This window comes from Microcaecilia unicolor, chromosome 5 (genome assembly GCF_901765095.1).
Source record: "Microcaecilia unicolor chromosome 5, aMicUni1.1, whole genome shotgun sequence".
In the NCBI taxonomy this organism is placed as follows: Eukaryota; Metazoa; Chordata; class Amphibia; order Gymnophiona; family Siphonopidae; genus Microcaecilia; species Microcaecilia unicolor.
The window spans coordinates 141,948,428-141,973,143 of record NC_044035.1 but is presented as its reverse complement, the minus strand read 5'-3'; the positions used below and the strand labels follow the sequence as shown (position 1 = coordinate 141,973,143).

Sequence of the window (24,716 nt, the reverse complement as noted above, 5' to 3'; positions counted from 1 at the left end):
TCTACCTTTTTACAGCCTCTCTCCCTACACACACAGCATCCACCTTTTTTACAGACTCCCTCCCTCCCTCTACACACACACAGCATCCATCTTTTTTACATCTTCTCTCCCTCTCTCCACCCAGCTATACACACACAGCCTGCACCTTTTTTACAGCCTCCCTCCCTCCCTCCCTTCACACACACACACAGCATCCATCTTTCTACAGCCCCCTCCCTCTCGCCACCCACCTACACACACACAGCCTCCCTCTCTTTGTACACACACACACAGTATCCACCTTTTTAGAGCCTCCCACCTACACACACACACAGCATCCACCTTTTTTTTTTACAGCCTCCCTTCGTACACACACACACTATCCACCTTTTTAGAGCCTCCCTCCCTACACACACAGCATCCACCTTTTTTTACAGTCTCCCTTTCTCCATACACACACACACACACAGCATTAACCGTTTTTACAGCCTCCCTCCCTCCACACACATAGCATCCACCTTTTTTCAGCCCCCCTCCCCCTCCACAGCATCCACTTTTCTTTTTACAGCTTTCTCCCTGAACCGACATGTCATCCATATATTTTTGTTCAACTGCCCCTGCACTCACCTGACACCAGTGAGGAAGTAACTGCATGGATATACCTCTTCGGGGCAGAAAAGAGCCTCACTCTTTCCTGCCCCCTGCTGCTGCTCTGGACCAGTACTGCTGCTTTTTCCAAATGGCCGCCAAGACTTCCTGTGGCAGTCTCATGTGATTACCCTTGAAGTCTTTGTGGCCATTTTGAAAAAGCGTCAGCACCGGCTCAGAGCAGCAGCATTAGGCAGGAAAGAGTGGGGTTTTTTCCTGCCCCCAACGAGGCCTCTAGACTACCAGGGTGTACTCAGGCCTGGGAGAGTGGCGACCCAGCACTGTGGGCTGGAGAGAGGGGAGCGCAGATTCTGAACAAAAATGTAGAATTCTGCACTCCACAGTTGCGTAGGATTCCAGCAGGAGTACCTTATGCAGGTCTTTCCCTCACACTATGACCATTTTTGCCATGAATGTATAAGCCCCTATTTAATATTAATTTTATTAATAGCCATATGCTAATGTTATAGTGCACAGTCATTTAAAAAAATTACTGAGAGCACTTACCACCACCTATTTAGGAGACGGGAAGGGCTCTAGCTTAAGCGAGCACTAACCATTTGGCACATGGTAATGTAGATGTGTTAACTGGTTAGTACAGAAACGCTCACTCTCTGCCCCTGACATGCCCCCTCAAAAAATATTGCAAAAAATAATTAACTTGCAGTTAGCACACTCGCCTGCCAAATGTTAAACATTACATTCAGTTTTTCTATGCTGCCCACACCAAAAGTAGGGGCCCTTTTACTAAAGGGCCATGAGGTTACTGCTGGCTTGGCATGCAGCAAATTGGCCCTACTGCTGGGCTTGCCTAGGATCCTGGCGTTAGTTCAAAGTATCTCACACACCACTTCTGGCACTAGAAAATGCCTTTTTATTTTCTACCGCTGGAGCCCTCACTGCCTCCAAATAGGGACCATTTACTGGGCCTTAAAAAAAAAAAAGCCTTTTTACCAGCAACAGTGACAGGTGGCCTTGGTGCATGGCAATACCATGCCCCAACGCGGACCATTTTTTAATGCTGTTTGGTAAAAAGGCCCCTTAGTTTGAGGCAGATTGCAAAATAAAAATTAGAAACAATCATTCTAGGAATTACAAAAACTAGATTAAAACAGATTTAATCAAAAGATACAAATGTAAATATATCAGTAAAATTATAGTCTTAATAAAAGTACGGAAGGCAACATAATTAAACATCTCAGACACATATGAAGGTAATACATTCCACAACTTTACTTCATGATAGGAAAGGTTAGTGGGAATAAAACTGAAATTTCATGCCCTTACATGTAGGAAATGCCAGTTTCAGATTATTCCACGTCCCATATCTTGATATAGAGCTTTAATCAAACCTAACATGTAGGGTGGAACAATTCCTTGAATTGGTTTAAAGACTAAACAATACAATTTGAAATGAAATCTGGCCATGGAGTAATCCTATCACATTTATTGAGTGAACAAACTGGATAGCAGTATTCTTTTTGATTTGCAACTGTCTCAGCAAATATTTAGAACAACCTAAATAAACGTTTTTACAATAATCCAATTTTGATAGCAATAGTGCCCGAACAACAATTTGAAATTTATCCAATTGAAAATACTTCTGAACTTTTCTATGATTATGTATAATCCAAAAACAACTTTTATTGAGACTTTTTACATGAGATTCTATAGTAAGATTCTGATCCAGAATAATACCCAAGAGTTTCAGCAAGACTCTGGTTTATAACTGATATTATTCACAGTAAAAAAGGTCTTGGGTATAATAATTTCCCTAGTTTCAATCAAAAGAAATTTAGTTTTATCACTGTTTATTTTCCGATGATGGTTAATCATCCAATCAGAGATTAAAGAAAAAACATCTCTATTTTCAGTTTGATCTCAGCTATGTCCATGGACATTGGAATTAACACAGTGATGGTAGCCACATACATAAATACAAAGCCCACGTTTTCTAACTAGAATCCCAGTGAAAACATGAGGACATTAAAGAGGATGGGGGATAGCGGTGACCCCCGCGGAACCCCACATACAACTGGCCACTTAGCTGAAAAAACTCCCTTCATTTTTACAGTGCGAGATCTTTTTGTAAGAGAGCCACTGAATCACTTCAAAACATTATCCTTCATACGTATGGAATTCAGGCTAATCATCAACAAATTGTGATCAACCACATTGAAAGCGCTTGAGAGGTGGAACTGCATAACTAAAACCATTTCTGCGCCTTACTCATCAGCAATCTGACCTCTGAAAGTAAAGCACAGAACGCAGTCTATGTGCTAAAATTTGCACGAAATCCTGACTGACAGCTATGCAAATTATCAAGATAGTCTGTTAATTGAACTGCTGCCAAACCTTACAATAGTTTTGCCAGCAAAGGGATAGAAGCTATTGGTCTATCATTTATTATTGCCTGAGATTGATTCTTGTTCTTTACTTTGAGATTAAGAATAATGTCACCCAAGGAATCAGGAAAAACACAGAGATAAAGATTTGTTAACCCATTCAAATAGTCTAATTCTGAAACTGAGGGGCGTTTTTCATAAACTGAGTTGGACAAACATCTAGTTGACAGTATGATCTAGAAAATCTCTTAACTGATTTATTTCTTCCCATTTGACCGACCTGAAATTGTTCCAGATCAGATCAGCTGGCACGTCATCATCCACAGAGAGAGCTAAAAATAGTAGATATTCCTTATCTTTATCAAACTGAGATCTTGAGTATTTTTTATCTAGAAAAAAAAAGTTCCCTAATTGCTCAGAAGTAGGTGGAATATTGTGAGATGTAGAGGTTGCTTCAGTATTGCCACAGAAAAAAAAGCCGCCTAATATTTAAGAAATCATTACATATTCATTTGCTAAAATAATTCTTCTTAGTTTCAGCCTTTTTGCTGTTAGATGCGTATAAGCCATGTATAAAATGGGATTTGAAATGGGAAAAAATTTGGAAGGTGGGTGTAATGAGTTCATATCATAAGAATATATTGGAGGAAGGTGCTGGATTAACAGAAAAATCCTGTATGATTATCTTCCTAGGATGAGAGAAAAACAATGAGTGAAACAATAATTGACTTGCACGAGAATTAATATCCTTATATTTTCTTTCATAGATTTCCTTTTCAGTTGAAAAGACTGGTTCTCTTTTCTTTCTCTCTTGGGTATCTTCTTTTTCCCCCACTCTTACTCTCCATATTGTACTTCATCTGCTTAAATATATCATAACTCACCACTCTGACTTGTGCAGCTATTTTCTTTCCATTCACATTCTTGTCTATGCATAGTACCCTTTTACTAGACATGCCTTTCTTGCCCAAGTCTGCAGCTTTTTTCTGTAATCTTGCAGCTCTCTGATCTCGTAATACCTCCAATTGCAGTGAAATGGAGTCAAATTTTCTGACCCTGTTTTCTGTACCTGAAGCACATAGATGCATTTCATCTAGCGGTTGTGGTTAGAAACTGTAAATCAAGAAATATATCTGCCTGCTTCTAGTCAGGTAGACATAGGTAAATATATTTCTGAGACCCAAAAATAGTATCCTTGAGCCACTATTCCAATGTTGTATAACTGTTAACCGTTCAGTAATAACATAGGATGATGCAAGAGGCAGATAATTATTGATGGTTAATTCTAGTGGTTGCATTGTTCGTACTAATGATGCTTTATTCTCCTGTTGGCTTTAGTTTGCTGACAAATCTAATTACTTTTGCACAGTTTGGAACATATGTATATTAAGCTTCATATATAATGCAGTAGTTCAAAGATCATTTTCCCTTTATGATGGGAACAAAATTAATGTAAAACTTTTTTGTTCCTTTGAAGCAGCTAAAGACCCATCAGAAAACAATACAGTGCCATAAAAGCCATCTGTATAATCCACTGTTACTCTATATTGATCAAATGTATTTTATTGTTAATATCTTTTCTTTAGTCTTCAGTTGAACCATAGACAGTCCACAGTTTTACAGCTTTCCCACAGCTATTATGTGTAACCACTTAATAATGAACAAAGTGGGATCCAACAGTTATTTCTCTTGACTGCATCTGTGAGGATAATTTAGACTGCCTGATGGTGTATCTCTCTTCTGTAGAAGGGATATATATGTTCTGGAAAAAAGCAGAATAAGGTAGATTAAGCATTTTCAGCTTGTCTCGGCAAGTATTTCACCCCTTTGCAGAACCTTCATTGCTGCGGCTAATCTGGTACTTTGACATTTGTGTTGCAAAATGGGGAAACTTGAGGAGGTGGGGGGCGACAATTTTCATATCCTCTGTGGTATCACAGGCCTGCAAACATATAAAAAAAAAAAAAACTCAGTGCTTAGTTGCTCTCTGAAAATCTCACAGTAAGCCTAAACCACAGGGATTCTTTTTCCTGCATACTGTGTATATTTACTGGTTCAACCCTAACCTCACCTATGGCACTGTCCTTTATCCCTGCTTGTGGAGAGAGAGTTTTCAAAACATTTCCCCTACAGGTGAACATATGTTTGTCCATGGAAATGCCTTTTAAATTTTCCTCATTTTGGGGTAATTATAAGAAATTTGAGTATATAGAACAGTATTGTCTACCCTGTGATGCTTTTTATATTGCCGTGGGGTATACATACACAAAAGAAGATTCTAGGAAAGCAGTGGTGTTCACCTGTAATAGGTGTTTTATGTAGACAGCAGGATTGATATAGTACACAAGTTTGTTTATGTTTATTTTAAAAGCTTGATCATCCTCTCACCCTTCACTGACCAGAGCGGTTTACAATAAAATTCAAATATGCACAAAACAGATTAAAAAAAGGAACTCCATAGTACAACAGGTCAGTCCTACTGCACACACACAGAATTAACATTAAATCCTAACAGCTGTAATAGCAAAGAAGGCAATCTAATCACTCTACCCCCTAGGTTACAGATTTAGGGTGAGATTCTTTATATGGCGCCTAAAAAATTTGCATAGAAATCTGTGCAGACTAAGCATATTCTATAAACGGTCCCTAGATTTTAGGTTTAGTATATAGGATATGCTTAGTTGATATCTCAGTTCCTAAAACTATGCGCCTCCATTTGCACCAATGAAAACATGGTATAAATCCTGATGCGTAGATTTAGGCACACTGGGCCATATTCTATAACTACATGTGTAAATTTTGGAACGCCCACTTCCCCCCCCCCCCCATAACCACACCCCCTTTTGCTTTCGCACATTAGAAGTTAGGTGTATTGCATTATAGAATGTGCTTAGTGAGTTGTGCACGTAAATTCTAATTATTGCCAATTAGTGCTGATTATTTCTTGTTGTCAATGCTGATTAGCTTATGCCAATTAACTTAAAACCAATTAATTTATGTGCATTGTTGTAGAATGCACTTGGATTTCGACGTGGATCTCTAGACAAGCTATATAGAATCCAGGGGTAAATGCTAAAATAGTGGGGTTTTAATAGACCCTTAAATTTCTTATAATTCACCTCCCCCATAATTTCCATTGGTAGATCATTCCAGAGAGCTTTATTCCTTTTAGATGTCCAGTGGACCTTTGCCAAGAGTAGCGTTGTCATTCTAAAATCCTTTAATGACCTTAAACGCCTAGTAGGTGTGTATAAGATTTTATACCTATTCAAGTATGGAGGTTGTTGGCCCCAAAGTGCCTTATGTGGCAAGCAGATAATTTTAAACCCAGTTCCATAGGAGACAGCCAACCAGCGATATTTAACAAATAATAGTGATAGATGATCAAACAGTCTTACATTCCCTAGAAGTCTGATGGCAGTATTTTGTAATGTGTGCAACCTTTTTAGTTGTGACTTTGACAAACCCAAGTGTATAAGGTTTCCATAATCGAATTTAGAAGTAAGCAAGACGTGTATCAAAGTCAGCAATGCTGCCTCGTTGAAATAACCCTTATTGGATCTTAACTGTCTCAATAGATAAAAGGCTTTCCTTGAAAGAGCTGATACCTGGCCTTCAAAAGATAAAACTGAGTCAATCATTTCCACCAGGTATTTAAACTTTTCAACAGGTGAAATAGACTTATCAAATAAAATAGGTGTCATAATTGGTGGCGGAATATCCCTCATAATCCAACAGGGAATATAGGTATTCAGTACCAAACAATGTTGCTTAGCGAGTAGGCTATTGCTTTTAAACCCTTCTGCAGATGAGATAAGTCCAATGTGATAGAGAAGACACATGCCAGTTGGTGATGTAATCCAACAGTGCCAGGACAGAACTCTCCCAGGGCACAGAAATTTTGTGTAAAGTTCTGAGCATGTATGGCCCCCTGTGCAACTGTCTTCTCAGCAACTCAGTTGGTTCCAAAGCTCAACATAATTAGACAACTCTTGGGTAGGTGGGAGGGATTCTGCCTATGGAAAACATCTGTTGTAGGTGAGCATCTTGGTTGTTTTGTTTTTTTTGTTTACAAGCAGGACTGATGCACACAGTGGGTGACTCTCAAGCTTAGGGGTGTTCATTCATCTATTATTTTAATCCCTATAGCAGACCACACAGTCAAGTGTGAGAGGTGATATCTAGATTGAGTGACCATTTGTGAGATTGAAGCACCCTTCTGAGTTTGTTGGGTAGCTGATTTTGCTGGGGTAAGTAACCTGTATCTGGATGGAGTTTGCTATTGCAAAGTCACAGATTCTGGTTGCTTTTCAGCAGAGGCGAAGAGATCCCAACCTGCTTGCATGTTCATGTAGAACATTGCTACTTGATTGTCCATTTAAATTGGTACCAAGGAGTTGTGAAGGATTACTCATAAGGCATAGAAGATTGCCCTGCATTCCAAAGGGTTAATGTGAAGAGTTGACTTGTATCTTTTTCCATATCCCTTGTGAATGTTGTTGGTCTAGATAAACTCCATACCCTCAAGTTTAGACCTCTGTAGTAAGGACCAACTGATGCTACCATGGTCCAAAAGGCAAAGCCACTGTTCAGTTGGACCTGCGTCCATCAACCTAGGGCGAAGGCAAAGCCCAAAAAGTGAATACGTCAGAGAGAGATAAGCCCTGACCATTACTTTGCGTGCTGAATGTATGTGTTATCCCAAGTAGTAATTCCAGTATATCCAACTAGCACCAATACACTGCTTACAAACTACTATCACTTGATGATTTAAAGATTTAAATGACCTCAGCGATGTCCGTTGCCATCATATTTATTGTAATGGCAACGTTAGACAACATCAATCATCTTCATCGGTCTACTATAAAGTAGTTCAAAACTTTTATTTATAATTTTTAATTTTTAAATTGACTTAGCTTTCGGCTTAGCTTTTAAAGTCCATCAATCTTCAGACTCAGGGGGTCAAATGCCCGACATATGTTTCGCCCGAGACCGAGCTGTCTCAAGGGACTACCCCTACATGCACAAAAACAAGACTTATTAGCTCCCCTGCAAATAACCCAAACAATCTTCTATGGGAAATAAACAGGGAAAATATTATTAAAACACTTACCCTGAAGATATTCTAGCGTCAACTCTGCCCTATATAACAAAGATGGCGACAGCGTTTTTTCTAAGGTTTAAATATCCCCTCCTAGTGACGTACATAGCCCCTCCCCCTCCAATCCTATCGGACAGATTCTAAATCAGCGATGCCCAATCAAGCTCGCTATTCAGACCATTAGGATGAACTGTCTGTAAAGAAAAAATATACCACTGTTCCCGAAAATTCAAGATCTTAGCAGTAGATCCTCCTTCCCTCTTTTCTACAATTTGTTCAATAATCCTCCATCTTATATCCTCTACCCGATGTTTCATTTGAAGCCAATGTTCTACCAGAGGAGCTTGGAGGTTTTGAGTATGTATACGAGATTTATGTTCTGTGAGACGAGTTTTAACAGATCTTGAACTCCTCCCTATATAAATCAAGTCACAAGGACATCGCTGAGGTCATTTAAATCTTTAAATCATCAAGTGATAGTAGTTTGTAAGCAGTGTATTGGTGCTAGTTGGATATACTGGAATTACTACTTGGGATTGCATGTTTGTTTTCCAACAATCTACCATAAAATAATAGCCATTGGTGTGAATGTATGTGTTAAACATGGGCCACAAGGGTGCACATCCAGTCTCCTTGTTGCTTAGAAGAAGTAAGGTCATTCTGAATTTCTGTTTGAGCAGAGGAACTGTTGAGGTCTCTGAGATTGAGAATAAAGCATAACTCCTTTGTCTTTTTTGGAATGAGTAAATATCAATGCCTCTCCTGAAATGGGATAGGTTTTATGACACTGGCCTAGAAAAGTAAGCAGATCTCCTCTTGAGACATAGCTAGGAGGCTTAAAGGAAATTTTGCCCCTGGTTATTATGATCCAGGGGATTGCTGAAGTGATATCCATCCCAAATAATGGAAAAGACTCAGCTGACAATGGAGTATAGTTAGAGAAAAAAACTGTCACCTGCCCTCACAGGTAGGGCAGGGTGAATGTTTTAAAAAGACTCTATGTATGGAGCATAATCAGAAAGAAGGCTGTTGCCTAGGTTGGGCAGTGGTCATCTGCATAGGTTCAGCCCTCTCCCTTTGTCTAGGTTTAGATGCTGCAGCTTGTCGCACCTGTTGCGGCTGGTTTTGGAAGTAAACCTTTTTCTGGTAATAGCTACTTCCTTGTCATCAAGCAGATGAAGCCATTACGTATGGGTTGTGTCCATCAACCAGCAGGGGGAGATAGAGAGCACTCAACTTTTCACAGTGCCTCATGGCCAGCCAGCTCCACTGCCTCTTCAGTATTCTCTATCTCCCCAAGCAGGGTGGCTGCAGCTTCTTCGAGCTGCATGAAAAATCTGCCTGGGGGTGGCTCCTGGCTTGCCAGTTGTTAGCCGGGGTGTTAGAGGCTATAGCAGCTTCACTTTGAAGGCACATAGTTTAGCCCTTTCCCTGCCTTACCCATGCCCCCGTGGATGTGGACATATTAGCTTGCTTTTCCCTGGCCTTTCCCACTCAGTGGATGCAGGCACATTGGTTCGCCTTTCCCTGCCTTTCCCACTCATCTGAGCCTCCGGAGTTCTTATTACCTCTGCTTTCCTCACAGCGTTAAAAAAAAAAAAAAATGGAACAGAGGTTTTCCTTTGATTCTTCTATGGGACCAGAGCTGTGATACTCGGTCCGGTGAGGTAAGAGTGTTTTCTAACTCCTCCGGGGTGGGCCCGCGATCGGGGCGTTTTTGGCGCGAAACCGCCATTTTGAATTTTCCCGCTGTTTTCGACAGTGGCTGCAGAGAATGTTCCCGGTGTGGCAAGCGCAAATCAGCAGCGGGGCTCTGAAAATCATGCTGTACAGGTGTAAGAGCCGGCCTGAGCATGGCGAGCGATGATTCTTCCCGCTCAGAGCTGGCAGCGGACGCCATTTTGAATTCTCCACATGGCACGGCCTCCGTAGAGATGGAGAGCCCTGAGCCCGGAGGGGGGGACCTCGAATTGAGGCTATTCAGGGAGCGGCTAGCCCCGGACGGGATCTGGGTGCCCAGGGCGAGTTTTTCTCCCCTGATTTTGTGTTATTATTGCATAAAGCATACATGCTGAAAAGAGCTCTCCCTCAAGGGTCGTCTGAGGCCCCTTCTATTGTCCCCCCCCCCCCCCCCCCCCACACCCGGTGGATTCTGGCCTGGGACTGCCCGCTGAGTATATTTTCCCTGATAATTGGCATAAAGAAAAGCGTAGAAGGGCTAATTCCCTTTCAGATTGTGGTGCACCTCCTCCCTCCCCCCCCCCCCCCCCCCCCCGTGGTCGGGCTATGAGGATTCGGAGAGTTCTGGCAGGCCTTCGTGGTCTGAGGAGCCAGAGTGAGGTGCAGAATTACCACAGGATCTGGATGATCCCTCCGCGGTAAGGATTTCCCACCGTGATGAGCTGCCAGCGCTTATTTCAGATGCCCTTCAGGTCCTTTCTGTTGAAGAGCCTGACAGTGGCACGGCCTCCTCTGTGAATCCTAGGATGGCTAGTACCAAAAAGCCTGCTCGAGCCTTTCCTTTGCATGACTCCATCCAAGAGCTTATTTCCGCTCAGTGGGCTGACTCCGAGGGACCTTTGAAAGTTTCCAGGGCTATGGGGCAATTATACCCTGTGCGTGAGGAGCATTTGGCTCGCTTTGTAATGCCTAAAGTAGATGCCCTAGTCACTGCGGTGACAAAGAGAACTACCCTCCCTGTGGAAGGAGGAGTTGCCCTGAAGGATATACAGGACCGTAGGCTGGAAGCAGCACTTAAACGGCCCTTTGAAATTGCAGGTCTTACTGTTTGGGTGTCTGCATGCAGTTGTTATGCTGCTAGAGCCTGCCTGGCGTGGTTGCAACAGGCAGTGGAACAGCCCGAAGATGGAGCGGAGCCCTTCTCGGATGTGGCTCCGCGGCTGGAGTCGGCCTTTTCCTTTTTGACTGATGCCCTTTATGATATTGTCAGAGCTTCGGCTAAACAAATGGCAGTAGCAGTGGTGGCTCGCCGTCTTATTTGGCTACGACATTGGGCAGCGGACATGGCCTCTAAGCAAAGGTTGCTGAAGTTGCCCTTTCAAGGCCTTCTCCTATTTGGTGAGGAGTTGGAGAAAATTGTTAAAGGCCTGGGAGATCCTAAACCCCAGCGCTTGCCCGAAGATAGGCCGAGGCCTTCCTCCAAGGGCCAGGCAGTCCACTCCTCTTATAGACCTCACTTCCGTGAAGCTAGAAGGTACCGCCCGGGGCGTTCTGCTGGGTTCACTTCTCGTGCCCGTTTTTCAGCAGAGGAACTCCTTTCGCTCGGACAAGCGTTATGCAGCCACCAGCTCTAGGCCTGGAGTTCAGGGGCGACCCTCTCAATGATGGTGCGCCGGCCCCCCTCCTCGCTTCCTGTCATCGGAGGACGTCTTTCCCTCTTTGCTGTGGAGTGGGCCAATATTTCCTCAGATCAGTGGGTTCTGGACCTGATCAGAGATTTCTACAGAATAGAATTCAATGCCCCAGTAAGAGACGTGTTTGTGGAGTCCCGATGCGGTTCTGCCGCCAAACGGGCGGCGGTAGAGGAGACTTTGCAAGGTCTGATTCAGTTAGGGGCCATGTCCCCGGTACCTCCCGCCGAACACGGCTACGGCCGATACTCCATCTACTTTGTGGTGCCGAGAAAAGGTGGTTCTTTTCGCCCTATTCTGGACTTAAAAGAATTAAACAAGTCCCTGAGAGTGCGGCATTTCCACATGGAAACCCTGCGCTCCATCATTGCTGCGGTACAGCCAGGAGAGTTTCTCACGTCTCTAGACCTGAAAGAAGCTTACTTGCACATACCAATTTGGCCCCCGCACTAGACGTTTCTGAGGTTTGCGGTGTTGGGAAAATATTTCCAGTTCCGGGCCTTGCCTTTTGGCCTCGCCACAGCTCCCCGAACCTTTTCGAAGGTAATGGTGGTAGTAGCTGCTTTGCTCAGGCGAGAAGGTATCAGGGTTCACCCGTACCTAAACGACTGGCTCATCAGAGCAGACTCTGTAACAGAGAGCTATCAAGCTACAGCCAGAGTGGTCTCAGTACTTCAATCTCTAGGCTGGGTTGTCAATATGGCCAAAAGTCACCTGACCCCCTCGCAATCTCTAGAATATTTGGGGGCCAGGTTCGACACAGACTCGGGCTATGTATACCTACCCGAGCTAAGGCGGTGCAAGCTTCAGAATCAGGTCCGTCTGCTCCTGAGGATGCCCCGCCCGCGAGCTTGGGACATTGTCCAGCTGCTGGGATCGATGACAGCCACATTGGAACTGGTGCCTTGGACGAGAACGCACCTGAGACCTCTACAGTATTCCCTACTTCAAAGATGGTCTCCAGTTTCTCAGGATTATCAATGCAGACTTTCTTGGCTCCCTGCGGCCCGACTCAGCATGGAGTGGTGGCTCTCAGACAGCATGCTGCGGCGAGGAATGCTGCTGGCGCTCCCCGATTGGTGTCTAGTAGTGACAGATGCCAGCCTGAAGGGCTGGGGCGCACATTGCAAGGGGAAGCATGCCCAGGGTCTATGGACACCCGAGGAGTCGGATTGGTCCATCAACCGCCTGGAGTTGAAAGCGGTGTTTCAGGCGCTTCTGGCCTTTCAAGTGACCCTGGAAGGATTGGCTGTCAGAGTGATGTCGGACAACACAACAGCAGTGGCCTACATAAATCGACAAGGCAGCACTCGGTGCAGAGCACTGGCCGCGCAGGCCGAACAGATTTGCCACTGGGCCGAGCTGCATCTTCAGTTTCTGTCGACAGCTTACATTGCAGGTCAGAGCAACGTGCAAGCCGATTATCTAAGCAGGCATCAGATTGATCCAGCAGAATGGGAACTAGCAGACGAAGTATTCCTGCAGATATGTGCCAAATAGGGCAAGCCTGTGATGGATCTTATGGCAACAAGTTCAAATGCCAAAGTCCCGTGCCTCTTCAGCAGACGGAGAGATCCTCGCTCGGCAGGGTTGGATGCCTTGACTCAGCCCTGGCCTCCGGGCCTACTATATATGTGTTCCCTTCGTGGCCCTTGATAGGGCGCGTGCTCCTGCGTATTCGGCTGCACCCAGGAGAAGTGGTCCTCATCGCCCCGGATTGGCCCAGGAGGCCTTGGTATGCGGACCTCCGACAGATGCTAGTGGATGCTCCCCTTCCTTTACCTCTGGTACCGAACCTGTTGTCACAGGGCCCATGGAGGACACCTGCCGCTTTGGTCTTATGGCATGGCGATTGAGAGGGCGCAATTGAGGGACAAAGGCTATTCAAACACAGTCATTTCCACTCTCCTGCAGGCCCGCAAGCGTTCCACTTCCATGGCTTATGCCAGGATTTGGCGCCAGTTTGAGTCTTGGTGTGCTTCAAAAGCGATCACACCCATGCGGGCTCCTGTCTCGCCGATTCTGGACTTTTTGCAGGATGGTGTACAAATAGGCTTGGCCTATAATTCCCTGCGGGTGCAAGTGGCAGTGTTGGCCTCCCTTCGTGGTAAGGTTGAAGGCGTGTCTTTAGCTGCTCATCCAGATGTGGCACGGTTTCTTAGTGGGGTGCTTCGGCTCCAGCCTTCCGTGCGAGCCCCCTGTCCAGCTTGGAACCTGGGGCTAGTTTTGAAGGCCCTGCAGGCTTCTCCTTTTGAGCCACTTCGGCGAGCATCGGAGAAACATTTGACACTAAAGGCCGTTTTTCTTGTGGCCATTACTTCAGCGAGACGGGTGTCAGAGCTCCAGGCGCTGTCCTGTAGAGACCCATTTCTGCAACTCTTAGAGTCCGGGGTCACGGTTCGTACCGTGCTTTCCTTCATGCCTAAGGTAGTTTCAGCGTTTCACCTAAACCAGCCTATTTTCTTGCACTCCTTTGATAAGGAGGGGTTTCCAGAATCTTTTGGGCAGTTGCACCTGTTGGATGTGCGCAGGACTCTGCTGCAGTATCTGCGAGTTACTATCTCTTTCAGGATCTATGATCATCTGTTTGTTTTGCTATCAGGTCCTCGCAGAGGGTCTCCAGCGTCTAAAGCCACTATTGCCCGCTGGCTCAAAGAAACTATCTTTTCAGCTTATCTGCTTGCCGGCCGGTCTCCGCCTGTAGCCTTTAAGGCGCATTCTACCAGAGCGATTTCTTCCTCTTGGGCTGAAACTGGAGCACTCTCTCGTCAAGAGATATGCAGTGCAGCAACATGGGCTTCTAAGCTCTCTTTTGCCCGACATTACAGGCTGGATGTGGCTGCTAGGAGGTATGCGCGTTTTGGAGCACAAGTGCTAGCGCATGGTGTGACCTGTTCCCACCCTATATAGGGATTGCTTTGTTACATCCCATACGTAATGGCTTCATCTGCTTGATGACAAGGAAGGGAAAATTAGGTTGTTACCTTGGTAATTTTCTTTCCTTTAGTCATAGCAGATGAAGCCATGAGCCCTCCCTGTATGACTGTCTGTATGCTGTGAATCTGTTTCAGGGTCTGTTCTTGTTTCCTGAAGTTCCTTCCTTGGGAGAAAGTTGGAAAACAGTCTTCAGGATTCATGTTCACTTATAGGAGGATGAGTCCATTCCCTCCAGTTTATGTTTTGGAGGATGAGTTTATTCCCTCCAGGAGGTTGCGTGTATCACCTCCAGTTATACAATAAGGAGGACGAGTTTATTCCCTCCAGGAGGATGTGTTCATTCCCTCCTTTTGAGTTCATGCCCTTGTTAAGAGGCCATCGTTCGCTGTGAGGAAAGTTCATGTTAATCCCATTGCGGTTTGCCATACTGCTTTGGATGCTTCAAATACTGAAGAGGCAGTGGAGCTGGCTGGCCATGAGGCACTGTGAAAAGTTGAGTGCTCTCTATCTCCCCCTGCTGGTTGATGGACACAACCCATACGTAATGACTTCATCTGCTATGACTAAAGGAAAGAAAATTACCAAGATAAGAACCTAATTTTCCCATCTGAATTGGTTGAATGAGGTGCATCCAGCAGAGGTGGCCAATGTAAAGGGTTGAACAGCTAGGAGATGCTGAAGCACTGAGCAATGGTCTTTAATCATGTTTATGTGACACAAGTCTTCTATTCCGCAAATACCAAATTGGTTCAGTGCAGATTACAATATATAAAACTGGCAACAATAGTCCAGGAATTAGTCTTCAAGCCTAACACTGTCTTGCTTTTAAGTAATACATGTTTGTTAAATAACAGAGTTTTAAGAGCTTTTCAAAATTCCAAATAATTTGTAAGTACATAAATCTGTGAAGGCAATGAGTACCATACCAAAGCAGCTTGATAATGAAGGGAAGAATCAAACAGTCTCCACGATTTAATCTGCCTTGCTGAAGGAAAACATAGCAGCATCTAATTTCAAGTTCTATAAACAAGACCTCTATGTAAATCTGTAATCCATTCAATTAAATACAATGGTGCATCACCATTCACAATTTACAAAGCTTAAACTGTGCCGTGGCATCCACAGGAAGCCAATGTAATTCTTTTAGGAGCAGAGTGGTTGAATCAAACCCACAGGCTGAATATATCAGCCATGCCACTGTGTTCTAGATAAGTTTTAGAACATCCAACATAGATATGTATCCTGGATAAAATTAATGCCTTAACTAATAGCCTAAATTTTACAGGCTCAAAATACTTGTGAATCACCCTCAACTTCAGCATGTGAAAATAACTTTTTATTAACGATTTTTCATGAAAGGTAAAAGTCAGGAGACTATCAACTTTCATCCCCAAAATCCTAGAACAAGATTTGAAGGTGAGAGTGTTTGTCCCAATTGTAAAATGCTGAGACAACTCAGATGAATCAAGTGGACCTGATCACAAGAACTTTGTCTTTTCTTGATTCAATTTGAGCCAGTAGGCTATAATCCAATCTTTGAACAGTTGTACACACATGGTAATATCATTCAATGTAGTAGTCCAATCCCTGGACACAGGAAACAGTATGATAGTATCATCCAATATATGAAAAATGGTACCTTAAATTTTTCTAATGCTGTGCCTAGGAGTTGGAGTAGCACATGAACATTAACAGTGACAAAGGGGAGTCTCCTAAACTTTCTCACCTAAGAGTGAATCTCATTTCAAGGAGCATCTACTTATTGAGTGGGTGTCTTCCTGTAAGCCTGAAGCTAAGTGTCAGGTCAAAGCAGAGATGCTAGCTGAGATTTCAAAAGAATCTTAAACAGTACTGATGGAGCTGCATGCCACATTAATCAGCTTCTGCTAGTATGGATGCCGTCTGCTCCTGAGCTTGTGTAGAGAGAGTCGGGCAGAAAGACTTATATGTTGTATAAGATGGTATGCATATATGGCACCATATAGAGCTGGTGAGAAGCTATTCCTCCAGAGAGCATATGTCCTTCAACTACTTCCTTTCCAGTATGATAATTCAACTTAGAATCTTTGCCAGGAGGAAGAGTAGAAAAATATCTACATTTGTTTGATTTTTTTTTCACCTCAGTGCTTCTATAACTACTAAAGGTCATGACAGCTGGACTTGTAAATCCTGGAGATGGTTGGACTTTAGAGACTGTCTGAATAGAGAGTGTATTTTGCCACAGACATGATTTTTAGTCCTCGAGCTACCACGTACCATCACCTTGCTCGTTCCGAGTTCCATATCATTTATAAACTAGTAAAAAAGCCCCGTTTCTGATGCAAATGAAACGGGGGCTAGCAATGTTTTCTTCTGTGTGCATGTGGGAGTGTGTGTGTCCCTGCCCTCTGGCCTCTCTCCCCTCCCCCCTCTGAGTCCTTCACTGTTACAGAGCCAGCGATTTGATTTCGTGCTCTGCTGTTTTCCTTCACTGACTGTGTTACAGAGAGGGCGGGGCAGACACTCATAGGGAAACCGGATATCTCGCCCCCTTCACACTTCCGGCTGGAGGCTTCATAGAACGTTGGTTTTGCCTTTTATATAGAGAGATATGTTAAATAGCACCATTCCCAGTACTGATCCCTGCTGCACTCCACTGTTCACCCTTCTCCATTGAGAGAAATGACCATTTAACTCTATCCTCTGTTTTCTGTCCATTATCCAATTCCTCATCCACACCAGAATATTGCCTCCTGTCCCATGACTCTTTAATTTTCTTAGGAGTCTCACATGAGGAACTTTATCAAAAACTTTCTGAAACTCTAGATACACTACATCAACCGGCTCACCTTGATCCACATGTTTATTCACGCCTTCAAAGAAACGAAGCAAGTTGGTGAGGCAAGACTTCCTTTGGCTGAACCCATGCTGACTCTGGTCCCATTAAACCATATTTCTCTATTTGTTCTTAATTTTATTCTTTATAATAGTTTCCACCATTTTTCCCAGCACTGATGTCAGTCTTACCAGTCTATAATTTCTCGGATTAACCCTGGAACCCTTTTTAAAAATCGGCATCACATTGGCCACCCTCCAATCTTCAGGTACTGTGGATGATTTTAATGAGAGGTTACATATTACTAACAGCTGATCAGCAATTTCATGCTTGAGTTCTTTGAGTACCCTTGGATGTATTCCATCCAGTCCAGGTGATTTACTATTCTTGCAGATCTCTTACATCTCCACTATGACCTTGTTCTCCCTGAGTGCCCCTTTTACTCCTTCGTGAACTAATGGTCCCTGAAAACATTATTTTGAGTTTTAGCCTCTGCGACAAGTTTCTCTTCATATTTTGTTTTAGCTTTCTTTATTAATGCTTTGCATCTGACTTTCCAGTGCTTATGCTGCTTCTTATTTTCTTCATTTGGGTCCTTTTTCCATTTTTTGAAGGACATTCTTTTGGCTGTAATAGACTCTTTCATTTCACCTTTTAACCATTCTGGCTGTCATTTTTGCTTCTTTCCACCTTTGCAAGCTTTGAAAGATAACAGACTGGTTAACAACCTGGTAAGTAATACCATCATATATTGGAAAAATGAGTTGCATCACCTCCCATACAGAGTTGCAATGTGAATAGGAGCAGTGAAAAAGCATATGACTAAATGATCCCAGATCAGTCTGACATGTCCAACATGTATTATGTATCTCTCATCTTAAAGGAAGTGAAGATTACCCTCCTGTTTACAAAGCTGTGCTAGCGGCTGCCGGTGTGCTAATGCCAACACGGCCCATTGACTTTGAATGGGCTGTGTCGGCATTGCCGGTCAGCTTTGTAAATAGGGGTGTTAAATATCAGAAAAACCTCTAAAATACTCCATCCATATGATAATTCCAAAAAACACTTGTACTATTCAAAATATAATATTGATAATATTAATATTTTTCTCCTTTTTTCATTGTGGTTAGAGATCATCATATAAAGAGCAGTAAGTCATGCCCAATAAACACAACAGTTTCACTTGGTGCTGAACACATCACTCTCTCATTTACTGCTTTAATCTTATTATAATCTTAAACCCCGATTTTTCTATAAATGCATATTTAAAACAGTCTTTAGTCATTTATCCACCAACAGTACTTTGTGCAAATAAATCTTTTCAAAAAACTATATATAAATAGAACTTATCTGGCAATCACTATTCCTTGAAAATAGGGTACAACAAATACAATTCCACAAAAAAAGCCGATGTGATCACATTTCGAGCCAAAGCTCTGCATTAGAACATTGCTGTATACTATTACAAAATGTACACTAGTATTCTATAATGGCTTAGGTGCACCTAGGTTCAGTTATAGAATTGTTGCTAAGTGTGCCTGGTTTTGGCACCAAATTATAGAATTGCCCTATTATTGTTTATTATGTGACAGTTGGTGGTTGCTTGAGTAACTAAGTGAGGGATTCTGCATAGAAATCTTTAGAAGTCTAGCTTGTTCTCTTTTTTGAACTGGAGGAGTATTGATATTCTAGAATATTTTCTTTCTGTAGGAGGATTGGTGCAGTCTGAGTTTTCAGAGGTGGTACTGGTATGGTTTGATAGTCTTCTGAATGTCTGTCAGGTTTGGCAGCAGAGGGAGTTGATCTTGCTGTCACTGTTGTGACACAAGAATTTGAGTAGAATCTTTTTTGTATGTTGAATTATAAAGTGGTACCACAGCAGAAGAGACGGTCAAAATACACACAATACAATGCAAAAGAAGCACCAAGGGCCATTCAAGAGTGGGAAAGTAAAAAGCCCTTTATTTCTAGCCCGACCTGGGCTGTGCCAGCATCAGAGGCCAATGAGAATCAATCTGTTAAAGTAGTGAGCTGAAAGCTCATATAATCAGCAAATTGAAGTTGAGTTTTTTGGCACCAACTCGAAGACGCTGGGATGCTCTTGCGCATTTTCATTTAGTGTTGATACAGTTTCACACAGCTTCAGTTTGCTGATTGTATGAGCTTTCAGCTCATTGTTTTAATAGACTGATTTTTGTTGATCCCTGACGCAGGGGTTTAATGCTGAAACACGGCCCGTGTCAGGTCTAGCAGTAAAGGACTTGACTTTCCCTTTCTTGAACAGCCCTTTGTGCTTCTTTTGTATTGAATTATAAAGTGAAACATTCTACTTTTTGCTCTGCACCTATTGTTGAAGGAGTTTTAAATGTTGCTGTGGGAATGTTCCATGTGAATGAATAAATATACGCTATATGATTTACAATAAAAGTGTATGTTAGAATGATATTAAATTCAATTATAATGATATTTTTAGTGGGTGGCTGAAACTGGCAGGCGTTAGAACATAATCAATGGTGGGCAATCAAAAGAGGGAGCTCAGTGGCTAATTGGAGCTAGGCTTGTATTTCTCCTTCACAAGCTGACTAATGGCTTGATCAGCTTGCTCTTTTCATATTGGTTGCAGCTGGAGCTCACCAGGACCTGCTGCCTGACTCGCTAGAGCAGTAATGAGAGATTAGGAGGGAGGATGCAGAGTCTTCACGTGTACAGACTGATAGGAAGGCAGAATCCTGTATCAGTACCAAATGCTGAGAAAGTGTTATGTATATAGAGGTGGAGGAGCAGTAAAATCTAAATGTGTTGAATACTTTAAGTCTAAAAACTGGACAGCAATGGCATTTAAGCTACAACACCAGCTACCTTCTGATATGGGATCATTCTCCTGGTATGAGCCCTGATATCCATGTGGGTCATTGTGCCAGAGGGTGGGGGGGGGGGGAAGATGGGTCTGAGGAAGCCTCTGGAGTAGGCAGCATATAGATGCTGCTCTGCTGTCGTTTCAGTCTAACGAACTTGAAAGGTACAAGTGAGGAGAGGAGCAATATTGGGGCCCAAAAGGGGGCAGGGGAGCAGAGAGAGAGAGGGATATAGGGACCCTGAGGTGGCAATGGAGCAGAGAGAGAGAGAGCGATGTTGGGACCCTGAGGGGGCAGGGGAGCAGAGAGAGGGAGAGAGTGATGTTGAGGCCTGGGGGGAGGTGGGAGCAAAGTGAGAGCGATGTTGGGTCACTGGGGCGGGGAGCAGAGAGAAAGCGATGTTGGGACTGAGGGAGCATAAGAGCAGAAAGAGAGTGATTTTGGACCCAGGGGACAGAGGAGGGGGAGGGAGGAATGTTTGTCAGAGGGGAGCAGAGGTAGATTGTAAGCTGTGCTGAGCAGGGACTGTCTCTATGTCCAGTGTACAGTGCTGCTTACGTCTAGTAGCGCTATAGAAATAAGTAGTAGAGTGGGGGAGCAGAGAACGAGTGATGTTGGACCTGGGGAACAGGGAACGAGAGGGGGAAAGATTTGAACTCAAGGGAGGGAGAAGGTGAGATATTAGACCAGGAGGACAGAGGTAAGGGAAGAAAAGATGTTGGACTGGGAGACAGAGGGGAAGGATGAAGAGCTGGGTACAGGGTAGAAGTAAGATGCTGACAGACACCTTTTAATCTTGTGATTAAAATTATTCAGCCCTATTGTATAGATCTGTACAGATTTCATTTAAACGTCTTAAGAGTCCTCAGACCAGAAGCCCCTATTTTTCAAGGTGAAGAATATCATTAACTGGCACGTAATAGGTTCTTGCTTCAGCTGTAAAATGTCATCTTAATATACCTTAAAATCTTTTCATTGGAGGAAGAAGCATCCTGAAGATATATTGGCAGTTTTGTTCCCATACAACCAGAATCTATTTCTGAAAAAGTGCAGCATCTTTTATCAGCTGACAACCAGTTAATCGTCCTTCATAGCAGATGTAGTTTTGAATAACAACGTGTAAGCCAGTATTTTTAAAGTATAAGTCTAGCAAACAACATGTCCAGATCCCTTTCATTTGAATCCTTTAAAAGTAGCCAAGCTGGTAAAAATATATATAATAAAATTTCCAGCTTATCTGGATGAAAAAAACTCTCATTTTAGAGACCTTTTTGTGGGAAATAACCCATATCTTGAAAGAAGCTCATCTACATATGAAGCCCCATTTTAGATGGAACATAGAAATCGGAATTGAGGTGTTCAGGTTGGGAACATGGCAACATCCAGCAGTATTTTAGAAAAAGATGTGCCAATGGAGAGCCTTTTCTAAGTATGTGTATGAATGCATGTGTATGTGCTGGCTCCGTGCAGCTGAAGCATCCATGTCACAATTGTCAAATGTCCAAATCATTGATGGTGGCTATTTTGCAACATACCCCTATCTATATTGTGAAATACCAACGTGTACTTGTAAGTGCCCACACACAGACATGTATGTGTGCCATTTTAGAAGCCTACACATCTGTATGTTCCCAATTAAGTACAGAGCCCACAATCATTTGGCCCAATGAATTTTGGGCGGGGGCGAGGGGTAACATCCTTAATATCTTCTGCAGAGCACTGCCAAAAAGAAGCACTTTTGAGAAACCTGGACGTGCCTGGAGCAAGTGTAAATCCTGACGTTAATCTCGGTCCTCATAGACGCGCATTCCCTTTCTGAAATGGGTAATGCATGTACATATATTTTGGGCTTATCCAAACCATGCCCCCTTTCCAGTTACACATAACTGTGATTTGCTTGTATAAATTCTAGCTCTCTAAAATTGGGTTTTCTATGTTTATTCAATGTATGTAAATGCCAGTATTTAGACTCGCAAATCACAAATAGGGCTTTTAAAATAATGTCATGAATTGAATTAAAGAGCCAGATACTGATTATAAAGGTGCCAAATCTATTCCATAAAGTAGGGAAAAGATGTTTTTTCTTTACTATCTACCTTTATCTTTCATGTGATTTTATAGAATCTAGGATTTTTCACTCCAGTGTGTTCAAATGATTTAGCTGTAATAGAAGTATGTATTTGTACCATATTTCTCCTTTTGCGCAAAGCCTGGACTGTATTGAATGGAGATTATCCCATGGATACTTGCATGGAATTAGTTCATGATTATCCAACTTGTAGTGTAAAGTAACTTAAAAATATATTTTCTCTTTTGTTTTTTATCAACAGCATCCAGTACTACAGTGTTCCAGCAACACCCTCAGTTTCACAGACCACATCCAGGGAAAATTAATAAAAACAGCACTTATCGAGGACCACAGTAAACATACTGACCAGATCTTGCATAAAAGTAGCTATCACCAGAAACAAAATTCCATAAACTGTGCTGAAAGTGACCCTAGTGGGCTAAGTGCTTTATTAAGTACACGACTGAAAATAAAGGACTCAGAAGAGGATTTGCCACCAATGGAGAATCAGAAGACAGAAAAAAACACAACTGAGTCTGGTGAAAAATCATGCAACAAACAATCAGATATACAGTTAGTACCTTCTTCCATTCCGATAACTACTGAAGGTAATACAATAGCAGAAGTTAGTTCAGCTGTAAAAAGTCAAGCACCAATGTTAGGTCAGGCATCTCGGACCAAGACATTGCACCTTTTCAAATCCAACACAAAGAATGCTTTTTTATGTCGCACAAAGACCTGTTCCATACCATCTCAAAACAGGCCTGCAGAGGATAATAACCTGCAACTGCATTTACAAGTACCTACTCCATCCCAGCAACAGTCAACAGCTGTTTGTCTGTTACAAGAGCAGCTAGCATCTGCTAATGTATTGTCATTGCACTCATCAGTTAACAGTTCATCTCTTCTACAGCCAGCTAGCACTATCCCGTCGCGGCTGCAGACTCCAGCCTCGAGTCCGTCACGGCTGCAGACTCCAGCCTCGAGTCCGTCGCGGCTGCAGACTCCAGCCTCGAGTCCGTCGCTGCTGCAGACTCCAGCCTCGAGCCCGTCGCGGCTGCAGACTCCAGCCTCGAACCCGTCGCGGCTGCAGACTCCAGCCTCGAGCCCGTCGCGGCTGCAGACTCCAGCCTCGAACCCTTCGCGGCTGCAGACTCCAGCCTCGAGCCCGTCGCGGCTGCAGACTCCAGCCTCGAGCCCGTCGCGGCTGCAGACTCCAGCCTCGAGCCCGTCGCGGCTGCAGACTCCAGCCTCGAACCCTTCGCGGCTGCAGACTCCAGCCTCGAGCCCGTCGCGGCTGCAGACTCCAGCCTCGAGCCCGTCGCGGCTGCAGACTCCAGCCTCGAGCCCGTCGCGGCTGCAGACTCCAGCCTCGAACCCTTCGCGGCTGCAGACTCCAGCCTCGAGCTCCTCGCGGCTGCAGACTCCAGCCTCGAGCCCCTCGCGGCTGCAGACTCCAGCCTCGAGCCCCTCGCGGCTGCAGGCTCCAGCCTCGAGCCCCTCGCGGCTGCAGGCTCCAGCCGCCAGCCTGTCGCGACAGAAAGGCATACAGAATTCCAAAACATCTAGGCTTTGCCCACCAAAAGCTTCCTTTTCTAAGTCCAAGCATATAAGCTATCCTATTCCTTCTGCATCCATAAGTCAAGAATCTCAGAATTTACCATCTAAAGCCAGAACTTCTATCACAAAGTTACAGCCACAAAAAAAGGAGAGCATGCATCAATCCCAAGATAATAGTTTGTATTCTGGGGAGAAGACTTCTTGCAACCAGCATTCTCACCTTCCTAAACCAATGACACAATAAGGATATAACTTCTACCACATGCCTATTGCACTGAAAAGATTGACTTACTTGGTAATTGTTTACTCATACATCTGGTTGCTTCTGCAAAATGCTGCTTTATCAAGAGTCTGTACATTCTGAGTTATGTTATAGATGGACAGCAACCATTAGATTTGATTATTCCATACTGAGTCTCCATTTGCAGTCCTTGTTCTCAAAATTATGCGGCTATCCTTAAATCGATTTAATGGTTGGTTTAGCTGTATCAAAAACCTGCAGCAGAAACTGAAGGCATTGTTCAATAATTCAGTAAACAGAATTAGCAAATATTTGAACCTGCAGTAAGAGGTAAATGCATTGTCAGCCTTTGCACTCTACCTTTGAGAAGGATAATGTGTTTCCAGAATTTATTTTGAATTCTTTTTAATGCAGAATATTAAATACCGAGATCACTGCCAAATGTTGGCTGGGTTATGACTCTAAATTGACATAGTAGCTAGTAGCAATTATATGCGAATCTGTGCTAAATATTTACAAATCTGAGTATTTTAGAGGCTGTAATTTTGACTCGTTTTATCAACCTGTATAAAAAAGAAATGTCCTATTTATCAGTACTTATCTCTTGACTTAGAGGTATTTAATGTGTTTTATAATTTAATCTAGCTTGCTCTGGGTTTGTTTTTCTATTTCTTTTAACTTTTAACCTAAAAGTGCTTGTTGATGTTGAATTGTAAAAACAATTGGTTCATTTTACAAAGCTGCGCTACCAATTAGCAGTGTGTTGAATGCAAAGAAGCCCATGGGAGTAAAATGG

General features: G+C 43.3%; 1 protein-coding gene across 1 annotated transcript in view; it reads left to right on the top strand.

Annotated features, from left to right (window-relative positions):
• Positions 1-22,565, top strand: part of CCSER2 (coiled-coil serine rich protein 2) — a 325,691-nt gene extending 303,126 nt beyond the window's left edge. The window contains exon 10 of the mRNA XM_030203369.1: positions 22,382-22,565. Coding sequence (XP_030059229.1) covers positions 22,382-22,476 — 95 coding nt within the window. The 3' untranslated portion in view covers positions 22,477-22,565. The remainder of the gene's footprint in view (positions 1-22,381) is intronic.
• Positions 22,566-24,716: the final 2,151 nt, after the last annotated feature.